The 15,827-nt window shown below is 51.5% G+C and overlaps 1 protein-coding gene across 1 annotated transcript in view; it reads left to right on the top strand.

Moving 5' to 3' along the window:
- Positions 1 to 14,661: 14,661 nt before the first annotated feature.
- LOC118018956 (tetraspanin-15) overlaps positions 14,662 to 15,827 on the top strand; it is a 49,841-nt gene continuing 48,675 nt past the window's right edge. The window contains exon 1 of the mRNA XM_035017729.1: positions 14,662 to 14,896. Coding sequence (XP_034873620.1) covers positions 14,801 to 14,896 — 96 coding nt within the window. The 5' untranslated portion in view covers positions 14,662 to 14,800. The remainder of the gene's footprint in view (positions 14,897 to 15,827) is intronic.

Consider the following 15,827-nt stretch of genomic DNA (forward strand, 5'->3'; position numbering starts at 1 on the left):
CGAGAGAGAGAAGCAGACTCCCTGTTGAGCAAGAAGCCTGATGCGGGGCTCGATCCCATGACCTGAGCCGAAGTCAGAGGCTTAACCGACTGAGACACCCAGGCACCCCTTAAATTTAATTTTTATCCAAGTAATACATTTATATAGTTTAAGAAGTCAATACCATGAAACTTAAAAACAGTAAAAAGTGGTTCCCTGTAATATTTCCCTAACCCAATTCCTGTCCCCCAGAGGCAACGGATTTCAACTCTTTGAGCTATTTTTTTGGAATTGATGTCCATGTCTCAATAACATAATAACACTATTTCTTGATTTGTAAGTTTGTTATTAAACTCTTACTTTTTTTTTTTTTTAAGTAAACTCTTTGCCTAATGTGGGGCTCGAACTCACAACCCTGAGATCAAGAGTTGCATGCTCTACCGCCTGAGCCAGCCAGGCACCTCCCACCCTCTTGCTTTTTTTGAGAGAGGGAATACGTTTGATCTTTTTTTCTAATTTTTAATTTTAATTTTTTAAAGATTTTATTTATTTGAGAGATAGAATGAGAGAGAGAGCACATGAGAGGGGGGAGGGTCAGAGGGAGAAGCAGACTCCCTGTTGACAGGGAGCCCGATGCGGGACTTGATCCTGGGACTCCAGGATCATGACCTGAGGCGAAGGCAGTCGCTTAACCAACTGAGCCACCCAGGCGCCCTTTTTCTAATTTTTTAAATTTAGAAGGAAGTCACACGTTTTTAGTCTCCCGTTTTACATAAAAAAGAATTTGAGGTCATAATGTTTCCTTTGAGTATATCTTTACTATAATGCATAGGGTTTTAGATGTATTCTTTACTTCATTATTTTCTAGGAAATCTGTTATTTTAATTGCAATTTTCTCATTGATCTAGAAGTTATGTTAGAAAAATGTTTCATAATTTTCAGATAGTTGAGGGAATTTGGGGGTCAAACTTACTGATTTCTAGTTTCATTGGCCTGTGATCAGCATATGTTGTTCGCAAAATCTCTGCTTTTAATAATTTATTAGTTTCTACTGTGGCTAAATACACGACTACTTTGGTAAACTTTCCAGGGACATAGGAAATGGATGTATGTTCTTTATTTCTGATCTTAAAAATTCTTAGCATACCTATTAAATTGAGTATGTTGATTGTATTACTTAATCCTCTGTATTATGAGATTATTATTTGTTTGCTTAATCCATTGAGTTTTTTAAAAAGTATATTAAAATGTTCAACTATAACTTTTTCTTAAATTTGTCTGTAGACCTTGGAATTTTTACCTTAATATTGTATATATATTTTTTGTTACACATACTATAAATGTATAATATTATTTGGTGCATTATTTGTAGCTTTTACACAGACTTTTAGGTTACATAATAAAGTACTTGGTCTTATTTCGTGCTTTTGGTCCTGTATGTCACATCAGTACTATTGGGAGTGGAGGCCCCAAACCTGTCCTTGCCCTTGGAGACAGAGGGTCTCTCTGTGGCCGCAGGTGCTCCTTCAAGTGTCCCCCTCCAGGCTTCCTGGTTGTTACCTGGAGAGTGAGTGAGATGGCGGGGGTGGTAAGGGATTGCAGTCAATGCTCAATCAAGCGAACTGCGGATTTCACCGGAGCCAAGTTTCTAAAGGCTTTGCTTTTGCTTCATGCCTGGATACTTTCTGTACAAACAAATGTTGGTGATCCAGGTGTGGCTCGTCTGTTTGCGAAAGTGGGTCTAGTAGGGTTTTTCTGATGGCATTCTGTCAGTACTTTGTTCTGTGTTTTTTTTAAATAGGCTCCATGCCCAGCGTGGAGCCCGCGGGGCCGGAACACAGGACCCCGAGATCAAGTACGCTTTGAATTAGAGTAGTGATTTGCAACAGTGGATTATGACTAGTGTTGAAACAAAGGGATAGCAGAGAAAATGTATGCGTGTGTCATGCCGTGAGGGTGGGTGTGTTTCGTGCAACTTTCACTCAGTTGTGTGTTTTGTGTTCACATGGGCTATGTGTAAAACACATCTCTGGGTAAACTTTTAAAATGTGTGAGTGCTGCTGAATTGGAGGGCGTTCTGGGGGGCAGCTGATTTGGCTTCACAAGGAAGTAAATGGAAAGGAGGATTAGATTCCTTACGGAAGAGGGAAGGGACCCCTCCACCCCTAGCTGACTTGAATTACCAGGCCCCCAGGGCATTCATGATGCTCTAGAAGTAAATGGTAAACAGTAACCTAAGCTGCCAAGGGTCTCTCCCCAGCCCGGCTTACCTGACCCTCCAGGAGCCCAGACTAGCCTGGTTTCTCTGCGGTCACTGCGAAATGTTCCGGGCCGTGTGCTCAGGCAGAGAGTGAGCACATCCCTCCATGTGGGAGGGAAACTGGAGGCGAGGTGGTGGAGGAGGCCGAAGGCAGCCCGGGTCCTAGTCCCTGCACCGCTCCTGATGGGCTTTAAGTGTGTGGGACTTGGGGCACGCTCTCTGAGACGGTCTCTTCGTCTTGTGTCCCACACAAAGCTATTCTGATGACCCATGGGAGAGAAGAAAACAACCGTTCAGTCAACACGTGTGTGGGACAGAAAGTGGCATTTTGCGAATGGAAGGCCTTTTGTTTTCTCAAAGCAGCGCAGAGAGGGATGGGGGTAGGCCAGACAGACAGTAGGCGCGGCGGCTGAGCCGAATTGCTCGGAAAACAGGAAAGAGGAAGTTGAAATGACCTGAGGGAAAATATAGGAAGTAGGAGAAAGAGGTCAGAAAGTCTGGGAGAAGAGCACTGGCCCCTCCTGGTGACTCCACAAGTTTGTCATCAAATGCCGGGCTGACTGGAGTTCTGGTGGAAGCCTGGGGACGGACGGGATGCTGCAGTCTGAAATGGGGTACAAGCCAAGTCAGCCCACATCGCCAAGGGGACAGCTGACTGGTGGCTTCCATGTCCACTGAGCCCTCCCCCAGGCACCCAGATACCATGGCGGTAGGATCGTCCTGGCCTCCTGGTGCCGACAGTCCGGTGGGGAAGGACGGTGACACCCGGGTAAGTCTGCACATGGCCAAGACTCCCACACATGGGTGAAAGCACTTTGTAAACTATAAACTGTGAAGTCCACCCTTAAGGGCCGCCTGGGATCCCACAGCAACCATCCAAGGCAGGACTTACTTGGCACAGACTGGTAGATGCAGAGATGTTTTCGGAGTGTAAAAGCCTTCTATCTCTTCTTCGATAGCTGAAGGGTTAAGTCCAGACCCCACTTCTGTGTCCCCTGGGCCCCATTCTTGGCACCCTGAGACTGCCCCGAGAGCTGGGGTCCTTGGACGTTCCCCTCCCCCAGCAGCACCCAGGCTTCTGGGAGCCGTTGCTCCCCTCCACCCCCACCCCGGTGACAGGTGGAGCTACTATGAAGCCCTGCTGCCTGGGCACCCAGCCACTCCCCGTGAGTCACGCAGGCTTGGCCCAACACCCCACCAGCCAGTGTTCCCAGGCCGCCTTCCCAGAATGCCTGGCTGAGCCCCAACAGGGCCAACCCCTGCTGGCAGCCAGATCCAAGCCCCTTCCCCCGTCAAGTTCAAGTGCCAGGAGACCGGCCTGGAGTCTCCTCAGCTCGAAGGGCTCTCGTGTGGGGAGGACGGGGTGGGAATGGCATTTTCTTCAAGTCTGTCAGCCGTTCGCATCGCCCGCTCCAAAGAAGCTATTACTTAATTGGAAAACGTGCAAAGGAGAAAAACAGGAAATTTATAGAGCTACAAATGGCTAATCAACATATAAAAATACACTCGACCTTACTAATTATCAGGGAAATGCAAATTAAAATAAGAGAACATTTGTCTTTTTTTAAAAAAAAAAACGTTTTATTGTGCAAAATAGCACACATGTAGGCAAGGGCCCAAGGGTAAAAATACACAGCCGTGAGCAGGGCGCTAACCGTCTTTCAGCTGCATTTCTGTCTGTTCACAAAAGGGTTGGACACAATGATGTCCAAAGAGCTTCCCAGCTCTGGCACTTCCCGAACCGCCCCTGTCAGTTCTGCTTTATGGCTAATTCCCCAGGGGGAATATATTTCCCTGGGGAAAATGTCCTACCCTCTCTCTTATTCTTAATCACCACCCACTGCCTCAGCGCTGATAGGTGCCTCCAAAAAATTTCTAAGGAGAAAGCCAGCCAGCGGAAGGTGGGTGCCAGGCACGGGTCCGGCCCCCCGGGCTGTGCGGAAAGGGACGTGGCCCGGGTGGTCTCCCACGTCGTGCCCTCTCCACGTCCGGTGGTCCTCTGCCTCCCCCACCCGCCAGACTGGCCGAGGCCCCTCGGCTCTGGGAAGGTTTGACTCACATTTATTCAGTGCCTGCTTTGTTCTAGGCTTCGGGCTTGATAATTTCATCTGGGTACCTCGGAAGTTCCCATTTCACAGACGGCACTGTCGTCCCGGGAGAGTAACTCACATTCCCAGGTCTTCACTGAGAGTTGGCTTGCACACGGCAGGGCTGCCATGTGCCCTACCCCACATGCTGACTCTGAATCAAACATTTTCTACCCCCCTGTGATGCTTCCGGGTGCCCGACTCACCCTCCACGTGTCCCATAGGTCTCGCTCCCACCCCAGGGGTCCCTTGAAGGAGTTCCTCCCTCTCCCCCAGGGCAGCCTTCAGCGAGCTGAAGACACTGGTCCCCCGGTCTTCCCTCCCTTGCCTCTGACAGATCCTTGGGGGCTGAGGCCTGAGGCTCTCTCACCGCCGGCTATTCCCCTCTGAACTTGTACAAGGTGCTGGGAAGGCTGGAAAGAAGTAGGGGGACCAACTTGTCCTGCTTTTGCACAGGACTTTTCTGGTGTTAGCACCCCAGGAAACCCCTCAGTTCCTGGCAAGCGGTTATGGCTTCTAGGGACCGTCCTGGTTTTCCGACTGAACACACCACATGCCCTGAAACCCCCCCCTCAGGATGGTTGATGATTCCAGAAAGAAGGGACAGAGAACGGAAACATCTTGCCGGGGCATCCGGTAACACCCCCCCCCCACCCCGGCCGCCACCCATCCCCCCCCACCAAGGGATCCAGAGGCCAAGAGATCAGGAAGGAAGGAAGCCCACACACCGTCAGTGTCCCGGGGCTGGACCAGGGTGAGGATCCTCTCCCAGGTACCCAGGAAGACAGGTGTGAGGCCAGGGCCTGGCTGCGTCTGTGTGGCTGGAGCGGAGGCTCACATGGGCCATCCGTCGGGGCTGCTGGGAGAGCTGCAGGTGGTGAGCCTGTCTCTTCAGGAACGTGGAGCCTGTCACCTGCTGAGAGACTGAAGTCCCAAAGGTTGTGCAGACACACCCGGGGCCCAGGCTGGGAAGCCAAGTTGTATAGGAAAGGACTGGACATTTGCTGGTCTCTCAATTCAGGAGAAGCCCTCCTATCTTCTTCTCAAAACAGAGCCCCCTTTTCATACGGGGAGACCTCACACTGCACATTGAGGGGCAGTATGTACTGGGGAAAACTATGAGCGTATTGAACTTACCTTTGGGTATCTTGCTTCCTCCACCGGCCCCCCCCTGCCCTCCCCTTGCAAATCATGTCATGAGATAGACCTTCCGGTTCACACGGGCCCTCCCCACCTGGAGCCCAGCACCCCGACATCAAATGCTCCCCTGGGCTGCCCTTCAATCATGCATCCATCCATAAGCCAGAAGCAGTATGCATCCAGAGCCTGTCCCGTCCCTGGAAGGCTCATGAGCCACCGTGGCCAGGTCCTGGGATTCCAGCCTGCACTGACCATTCCCTGTAGGACCCACCCACTTGCCCGATCCGGGGTCGTCCAGCTTGGTTGTCTGGGTTCTGGCCAGGGCCACTCCCCTTAGGACTCCAGAGATGCCCCTTCTGAAGGCTGACAACAGTTCCTCCATAGTCCCTGCCCTCCTGCGACACCACTGCTCTCTTTGCCCGCCCGTCCCTGGGAGCGGAGGCCCAGAAGCCTGCACTCAAGAACCTGACACGGGGCCCACCTCCACTCCCAAACAGACAGAGCCTCCGTGCCCGAGGAGCAGTTCCTACCACACTCAAGCCTTTCTACATCACTTCCAAAGTCTGCACGGGGCTCCCTGGTGTGGCTGTGCCACCCTTCAGTGAGAGTCCCCTGTGACTGGCCAGTTAGGCTGACGTCTCTCTTCCCCACGCCCTGCTACCTGCATACCCACCCGCAGCTGCTCCTGAGGACGTCAGCTCCAGCCGGCTGGTCAGGAGCAGACTTGCTGTGGGGACAACAGGGGACAGCAGGAAGGAGGGCCTGGGCCAACCTCTGTGGGAGGAAACGTTTGCATAACTGATCCAGGATCCTGTCTCTAGAAGGAGGGGTGGGAAGGGCCAGAGCCCAGCGGGCCTCCCGGGACCAGAGTGGGCCTCTAGGACAGGTGGTTTGGTTCGCTCTGCCCAGAAGGAGGCTTTTGAGTGGCCTGAGGCTTTTGAAGGCCTTAGAAGCAGTCTGGGGGTGGGGCTGTGAGAAGGGGTGTCCAGCAGCCATGGATAGGAGAGAGGCTGTGGGATGCAAAGGAGTGCCCCAGCCTTCTTGGAGGACAGAAGGAGGCAGCTCTTCAGGGGATTTACAAAATGGGAAATGGCTGGAGTGACCCAAGCCCCTCTGAGCATGAGCATTTGGCTTTCCTTGGAGGCCCTCGTCCGAAATTCACCTGGTCCCCAAGGTCATCAAGTATGTGTCCCTCACCCCATGCAGGGCCCTAAGAGGTATGATCACAAACGGATCTGGTTGTCCAACAATCACAGCAAAGGAAGTTCAAGCACAAAGCGGAAATAATCTGTTTCTGATTTTCCTCTTAAATATAGAGCATATAACTTTGAGGAGGTCACTTCCAACTTTAAAAGAATTAGGAACCCATCCCACAGGACAGCATTTCCCAAAGTACATTCTGAAGGATAGTGGTTCTTTGAGACGTTATAGCTGGTGTCTGGGGGAAACCGAGTCATGCAATCAGGCACAGCCGGGAAAGGCTGCATACCCTTCTCTCCTCCCAGACATGCACAGCCTCCGTTCCTGCGGTAAAGGCTCTGAAGTCCACACATTCCCAGACTTACCTGATAGATCCTTCTTTACAAAACGCTTAAAATCTCATGGAACTACTATTTTTTTTTTTAAAGATTTTATTTATTTATTTGACAGAGAGAGAGAGCACAAGCAGGGTGAGTGGCAGGCAGAGGCAGAGGGAGAAGCAGGCTCCCCGCAGAGCGGGGGGAGCCCAACGTGGGACTCGATCCCAGGACCCTGAGATCATGACCTGAGCCGAAGGCGGTCGCTTAACCGACTGAGCCACCCAGGCGCCCGGAACTACTATTTTGCAGAAACCCACACTAACTCTATATAAAGTTTGCACTCTAACCAGTATCGAACTCTCAATATGTGAGCTGAGTGTATCGTTCCCAGTTGCTTTTTAAGCCACCTAGTTAACTCATTTCACTCTGGCATAGCTAGGGGCTAATTGCATTAGCGTAGAAGCACATTGCTTGCTGAGTCACATAACACTTGAACTTCCTAATGGAGAAAAGTCAGTTTGCTTCTCTGAACTTCTGTTTCCTCCTTTGTAAAGTGGGATCTATCATATCAAATCCCATAGATTTTGAGGACTTTAACGCTGAGGATGTGAAGGCCCACAGCTCAGTGCCTGATGCTAACCAAATAACTGGTAGAGAATAAATGGAGAACCTAGACTTCAAATAGGACAGGAAGGAGGAAAAGTGGCCTAAAGTCTGAGCCAGGGGGTGGCACCCAAAGCAGTCAAGGAAAGCCCAAAGGACAAGTGAGTCTCCTCTTGAGAATAAACATATAGACTCAAAAGTGCAGTACTTTGGGACAAGAATGGATGGAAGAGAGAGAAAGAAAGAAATGGGTATCTGAGTTTGTGTTTTTAAGAATTTTTGAATCATCATAAGAATAAAATAAAAAAAAAAAAAAGAATTTTTGAATCAGGGCACCTGGGTGGCTCAGTCAGTTAAGGGTCTGACTTCTGCTCAGGTCATGATCTCAGGGTCCTGAGATGGAGCCCGCTGAGGGCTCTGCACTCAGTGGGGGGTCTACTTCCCCCTCTGCCCCTCTTCCTGCTGGTGCTTGTGCTCTCTCTCTCTCTCTCTCTCGTAAATACATAAAATCTTTAAAATTAAAAAAAAATTTTTTGACTCTAAGAATGGTACCAGTTAGCTTTTGCTGTCTAACAAACCAGCCCAGAATTTAGTGTCTTACAACAACAATCACATATTAGTTCATGATTCTCTAGGTTGGCACATTTGGGTTGGACTCATTTACACACGTATAGTCAGCTGTTAGGGTGATGGTCCGGATGGTCTAAGATGTTGTCACTCATATGTCTGGTAGTTGGTGGCTGTCAGCCAGGAAGCCAGGTTCTAGCTCCCGTGGTCTTTCCAGCAGACTAGCTCTGATTTGTTCTCATGGCAGGAGCATTCCAAGAGGGGCCAAAGCAGGAGCTGCTAGGCCTCCTGGTTCCAAGATGTACAATTCAAGCAACCTCACTGCTGTCACATTCTGTTGGTAAAAGCAAGTCAGAAGCTGGCATAGATTCAGGAGGTAAGGAAATAGATCCTACCTCTTGATGGAGAAGCTGCAAAGAATTGATGGCCATTCAGATTTTCCCAAATAGAGGCCAACTCTTGTGTCCTTGGCCTGGGAGGCTATTTGGCAGACTGGGAAGAGTTCCAAGTGTCCATTCCTGGCCAAATGGTTTCTTACACCTGCCTGGGAGTGACTACTCCCCTGTGTTGTCTGTCCTGGCTTTCTCCATTTCTTCCCCTCCCTCCCTAGGGGCTTTTGGCCCCACTGTTTGGTTGAAAGAGCTCTTATCAAAGTCACCAATGACCCACATCTTGCAAAGCTGATGGTCAGTTCTCTGTTCTACCCCTACTTGACCTCTGAGGTGTAGATGAATCCTCAGTGTATTAAGGAAAGTTCCCAGGATACTAACTCCCGTGGCACACCTCTTCTAATTTCTCGAAGCTCTTTCTTCTCCAGTTATCCCCGTCACCTTACTGGCCTCCAATTCCTTCTCCTCAGGGGCTGTACCTTCTCTCTTTCCTTTGCCAGCCCCTCTTCCTCTCCATGCTGGAGGGCTCCAGGGTCTGTCTTTGTCTCTCTTCTCTTGCTACATACGTCTTCTTCCTAGATGATCTCATGTGGTTTAATTTGATCTGATGACTCTCAATTTTATATCAATCGATCCAAACCTCCCCTCTGAGTTCCATGGACAACTCCACCAGGATTTTAAAAAGATATCTCAAAAAATTAAATGGCCAAACAAAGTAATTGATTTTCAACCCAACCTCCCCCTCCTCTCCCTGAGCTTCCTTACCTTGGTAAATAAAGGACAGCGACATTTACCTCGTCGCTCAAGGCAAAAACCCTTGGGATCATCCTTGATTTCTCTTTTCTCCACATTCCATATCCAATCTGCCAGTAAGTCTTGTTGGCTCTATGTCCAAGATGCATTTCTGGTGCTGTGCCCCAGCCCAGCCCCAGCCTTCTTGCTCTGAGATTGACTTTCTCACCAGCCTCCCTCCCAGCCAGCACCCCCTGTCCTTGCTCTGTGCTGTGGCCTTCTGAAGCATCAATCTCGTTTTGTATCATGTCCCAGCTGAAAACCTCCCTGTGGCCCTCACTGAAACTGGAAATAAGTCTAAACCACTTGCCAAAGCTGCGAGGCTCCTTCCTAGGTCCAATGTCACCCCCTTTACCCTCCCGAAGTCCCTTGCTTGAGCCCCCCTGGGACTCAGGACAAGGCTGTCCCTCTCTCATAGTCTTTGCACTTGCGGTCTTTTCCATTAGGAAGCTCTTCTTCCAGATCTTTAATACATATCACTGCCTGACATCTCCCTTTCGTGTGTTTATTTTCATATACGTTATATGTCCCCACAACTCCCTCCCCAGTAGAAGACAACAGAAACTTGGCTATCTTGCTTACGGATGTATCCCAGAGCCTGGGGCAGGGCCTGATTCACAGGAGAAGCTCGGTATACATTTGCTCACCGAGTTGACCACGAGGACTATAGCTAAGGTTGTTAGAGCTACAAGAGAAAGGGTCCAACCTCCTGGTTTCCCAGATGGGGAACCAGAGGCACAGTCAATTACCCAGGGACGTGAAGGCGAACTTATTATGCAAGCCAAGTCGGTGCTGCATGTCCTTAGGTTCTTTTCTCATAAGCAGTAGCCGCTGACAGTGTTGGTTAGGTATTTCCTCCTACAATCTGCTTGCCAGGTTATCATGAAAACAGATCTCAGAACAAATTGTGACATCCATAAAAATATCTATAAAACAAACATTTATTGGCCAGTAGCCACAAAACGGGTTCCTACAATCTGTCTGTAAAGTCAGCGAAGGCCTAGCTCTCTGTGCTTTTAGGCGCTCTACCACCTTGCATGAAGGGTCCACTCAAGGAAGACGCAACATTCCTGAGACTGCTGGTCACGTCAGGCAGCCAGATACCTTAGAACATGGGATCCTCAAAGATTTAGCCCCACACTTCATCTCTAAGTGAAATTCTTTTACTCTGAACAAGAAAGGGGTGGTGTCTCATTTTAGACAATCTACATATCTTGAATACTACTGATTTCAGCAAAGGGGAGCTCATTTCTTTTTCTTTTTCTTTTTTTTTTTAGATTTTATTTGAGAGAGAGAATGAGAGAGAGAGAGAGAGAGCAAATGAGAGGGGGGAGGGTCAGAGGGAGAAGCAGACCCCCCGCTGAGCAGGGAGCCCGATGCGGGACTCGATCCCGGAACTCCAAGATCATGACCTGAGCCGAAGGCAGTCGCTTAACCAACTGAGCCACCCAGGTGCCCCGGGGAGCTCATTTCTAATACCTGTTATGCTGGGACGCCTGGGTGGCTCAGTCAGTTAAGTGTCTGCCTTCAGCTCAGGTCATGATCCCAGAGTCCTGGGATCGAGTCCCACATTGGGCCCCCTGCTCTGTGGGGAGCCTGCTTCTCGCTCTCCCTCTGCGGCTCCCCCTGCTTGTGTGCTCTCTCTCTCTCTTTCTGTTAAATAAATAAATAAAATCTTAAAAAAAAAAATACCTGTTATGCTAATTGATGAGCCGTGAATTTCACGGATGCATTCTGTCATTATGGGTGGGGTTCCCTGGGCTAATCGGTAAAGCTGCACGGGTGGACTGAAAGAGGGAGAGCTGCAGAGGTGTGGAGAGCTGTTTGTGTGATTTTGTCTCTTCTTAACGCCAGGGACCACAGGGGGAAGAATTCCCACTCTGAAAACCAGCAACAGGAGCCCTCCCATCCACCCCCCACCAACAGAGAGGCAGATATTAAACCTTCAAGAGCACACCACTGGCTAGCTGGGTGACCCCTGGAATGTGGTCTAGCTGTGAAATGACCACCTCCCCCGCATGATTACCTCTGGACTGGTGAGTCGCCGTCCTGGCTGCACTTTAGAAATTACCTGGGACCTTTAAGATAATACCGATTCCTAGGTCCCCGTTGGTGGTGATTCTGACTTTGCTGAACTAGGGCAGGGCCTGGATATCAGCATCCATTTATTTTTTATTTTTTAAAATTTTACTTATTTATGTATTTGAGAGAGAGAGAGAGAGAGAAAGCATAAGCAAACCAGGGGAGGGAGAGAGACAAGCAGACTCTGCACTGAATGCAGAGCCTGATGAGGGGCTCGATCCCATGATCCTGAGATCACAACCTGAGCGGAAACCAAGAGGCAAATGCTCAGCCGACTGAGCCACCCAGGCGCCCCTCAGCATAGCTTTAAAACTCACTAGGTGGTTGTAAACTGCAGCCAGGGCCACACTCACCCCTGTATGTCACACTATCTGTGTCACACATTCTAATCGTTTCTCAAAACGTTCACAGCAAAACCAGAATTGGCCCTAGGCTGCTGACCCCCAGCCCAGAGCTCCTGGCAAAAAGAGGGAGAAGTTAAAAATAAGGTGTCACTTCTTCTGAGATCTCAGTGTTTTCAAATGTGGCTGGGGGCAGCCCACAGTACTTGGGGTCAGGTTAGGGGTGGGGAAGGGCAACAAAGATGCTCAGGAGCCCAGGGAAGGGTGTGCTAGTCCCAAGGAGCTCCAGGCTCCCCATGCATGGCTGTCACAGCCCCCTCCCTCGGGGCACTACTTATAGGGGCTCAGGAAGAGCCCACAGGGGTTGCTGGATGGGGATGTCACCAGGGAAGACTTGAAATAGAAGAGAAAGTACAGCTAGCTAGAGGCCAGAACAAAGGCCAAGTGCAACTGGAAAGAAAACCCCAGTGGGGAGGCTCACCCCCAGGGAGAGGAGACAGCCCCTGGGAGGGGGGGTGACTAGGGGATGAGACCAGTACCTCAAAGAGAGGGTGTAAGGCGAGCTCTGCAGGGCTGGGGGAGGGAAGCTAGTCCCCCAAAGAAGGGTAAAGAGTTAGTGTCTTCCTCCTCAAAGGACAACTTTTTTTTTTTTTAAAGATTTTATTTATTTATTTGAGATAGAGAGAATGAGAGAGACAGAGAGCACATGAGAGGGGGGAGGGTCAGAGGGAGAAGCAGGCTCCCTGCCGAGCAGGGAGCCTGATGCGGGACTCGATCCAGGGACTCGATCCAGGGACTCGATCCAGGGACTCGATCCAGGGACTCCAGGATCATGACCTGAGCCGAAGGCAGTCGCTTAACCAACTGAGCCACCCAGGCGCCCCATCAAAGGACAACTTTTAACACTGTGGTAAGATGTCTTTGTAGCCCTTGGCTACTCTTCTCAGGTCACGTGCAGCAGTCCCTGGTTCTGCGTCCCTATGCGACATAAACACCCATGCAGGACTGGCTCCTTTAGTACCAGGAAACTGAATTCCCTTGACTTCTCTGGGCAAGGCATTGCCTTACAACTGCAGGGGCCAAGGGCTGGCTGCCCCCAGATGGGCCACATTGGCATGAAGTTTATTTTGAATTAAAAAGCATCAAAGCCCAGCAGATTCAGGAAAAGCTCTTTACTTCCCCCTCAACTGTCTAAAAAGAATTTAGATGGAGCATCTGCTCCAGGAAGACACAGATAACTACATTATGATATAAAGTAGGTATGGTAGGGGCGCCTGGGTGGCTCAGTCGGTTGAGCCTCCAACTCTTGATTTCAGCTCAGGTCAGGATCTCAGGGTCGTGAAATCGAGCCCCATGTCAGGCTCCATGCTGAGCGTGGAGCCTGCCTAAGATTCTCTCTTCTTCTCCCTCTGCCCCTCCCCCCCTCTAAAAAAATAATAAAGTAGGTCTGGTAGAAAGGGAGGAAGCTACCAGGGCCTGTTTGAGCCAAATCCTCTGTGTCCCATTGTTCCGGGGCGGGGCACCCAACAAACATTTGTTTATCAAACATTTACTCTTTTTCATCTTCCTGTGAATTGTATTTCTTCCTTGAATTCTCAGACGCCTACCCCTTTCTCCTTAGTTCAGAATGACACATATCCCTCATTTTGCCTGTCTGGAATTTTCACATCTATGTGGATTCCTCATATGTATTCTGTTAAATTTGATTTTCTCCTGTTAATCTGTCTCATGTCAATTTGATTCTTAGTCTGGCTAGAAGGACCTTGAAGAGGACAGGACATGCTATCCCAACCTTACTTTCTTCCTTCTAGGGCAGGGGCCTGGGGGCTGGGGCAGGCCTGGTTTGTCTTGGCGTCTGTCTCTCTCTGGGAGTGTGTATTATATGTGAGGCTTGGCAGTCCAAGGCCACGGACTTGGACTAGGGTGCCATTCCTGCAGTCACCACCAGGGACCCCGTCTAGCACTGCCTTGAGCTCGACCTCTGGGCCACACATTTAATTACCGAATGCCCCAAACAATTGCCTGACTCCCAAACCCCAGGCTGAGCTCCGCGGGAAAGAGCGGAGGAGTCAAGACGGGGCACTGGGAGACAGACTCTGACCCCAGGCAGAGGAGACGCCGGGAGGGGAGAGGCTGGGTCAGACCTGGGCTGGGTGTGTGCAGGAGTGCCATGGGACACAGACTCTGACCCCAGAACGAGGAAACGCTGGGAGAGGAGAGGCTGGGTCAGACCAGGACTGAGTGTGTGCAGCAAGGGCCAGGGCCACTGACCTGGCCTGTGGATGGGTGGTGGGAGGGCTTCCCGGAGGAGGAGGCCCTGGGGGGCAGTGTTGGGATCTCCACCGGCCTCAGAGAAGGGGATTTCCGGAGACTTGATGGAAAAAGGCTAGTTGGGGATCTGTGACGAAAGTAAACTCGCGGCCCCAACTCCAAGGGGACCCCTTAGCCCCACCCTGGTCTGCCACACTGAAGTCGGTCCTCCACCCCCTCCACCCCCCTCAGGCTGAGCAGCTCCACCTCCTTATTCCATTCACGGCTTGCACATTCATTTGCACACTTTTAACACCTTAGCGGTTAATTCCTGCCCTCTTCCTACAGTCTTCCCTCTTGCCAACAGTGGAAAGCGCGCCTCTCTACGTCCCCCCGATTAGGTACGCGGGCTTTCTCCCCGGCGCACCTTTGTGCACGCTCTCCCACGCCCCCCTCGGCGCCCGTCGCGCGGGCGTCTGCAGCGCGGCCCCAGACCTCGTTTGCATAACCCTCGCCCCCTCCCCTCCCTGCGCCTCCGGCGGGTCCCGGGCCGCGGCCCCGCCCCCCTGCCCGCCCCCTTCCAGAGGCTGGGCCGCGGCCTCGCGCCCATTGGCCGCTGGGCGGACTGGTCCGGGCCGCGGCTGTGATTGCGGCCAGCCCATGTCAGTCCCGGAGCCGGCGCGAGTGGAGGGGCGCGCGGCCGGGCTGGCGGCCGCAGGAGGGGCTGCTCACGGCGACGGACCTAGCCCGGGAGCCCCGGAGCCCCGGAGCCCCGCGGAGAGTGCCCAGGATGCCCCGCGGGGACTCCGAGCAGGTGCGCTACTGCGCGCGCCTCTCTTACCTCTGGCTCAAGTTCTCCCTGGTCATCTACTCCACGGTGTTCTGGGTGAGTGACCCCAGGGGGACCCTGAGATGGGGGCGTGTGTGGAGCCCGACACTCCCTGGACGCCGTACCGGGGTAGGGTCTAGACTTGGCTGCTCCAGGGAGGGCGCGGGGAGTGCACGCCTGGTTCCTCGTCCCACTCTCCCTGGGAAGCAGGAAATTGTGGCGCCCGGCTCAGCTTGAACGTCAGCAGCGGATGGGCCCGGAGCGTTAGAGCCCGTTGACTACGACGAAGGAGCGCTCCGTGGCTCACCTGTGTGCACCTGCCCAGAGCGTTGGTTTTCCGCGTCTGCTGCGCATCGGCTGGTGCGCTAGGCGGTGGTTACCACGGTGTACCGGGTGTTGCAGAGTCTGCCTCCCCATCAGCTTGTGCGGAAGAAGTGGTCGGGCTTTGTGGTCTGGATTGGGCGGGGAAACCTGGACTCCCGGGGAAACCGGGACTCCCACTAGCTACTTGGGGATGTCCCAGAGCGAGATGCTTCCCTACCGTGCCTCGGTTTCCTCTTCCGCGGAAGGAGGATGGGCGTGCCTTGTCAGCGGAGTAGTTGGGAGGATTTCACCAGATCACGTCTGGGGAGGTCTCCAGGAGCTCCTGGCTGTCGGGTAACTTCCGCAGCCACTGAGCTTTACCTCTTCTTGTGTATTGCTGTGCGGCAGTGTGTTAGTGTTTGGACATGAACTAGGCTTCGAATCCTGCGCTACCACTTTCTAGCTGACTGATCTTGAGGAAGTTACTTAAATTCTCTAGGCCATAGTTTCCTCATTTGCAAATAGAAACAGTAATTATATTCAACTTTAAGGATGGGTGTGGAGATTGAATGAAGTAGTCCAAGCACAGTGCTCGGCACCGGGACCAGTGAAGAGCTTAAGAAGTGTGAGCCATTATTATTATTATTATTATTATTATTATTATTATTATTATTATTATTATTAT

This window comes from Mirounga leonina, unplaced genomic scaffold (assembly GCF_011800145.1).
Source record: "Mirounga leonina isolate KUSES-001 unplaced genomic scaffold, KU_Mleo_1.0 Mir_107, whole genome shotgun sequence".
NCBI classification, from domain to species: Eukaryota; Metazoa; Chordata; class Mammalia; order Carnivora; family Phocidae; genus Mirounga; species Mirounga leonina.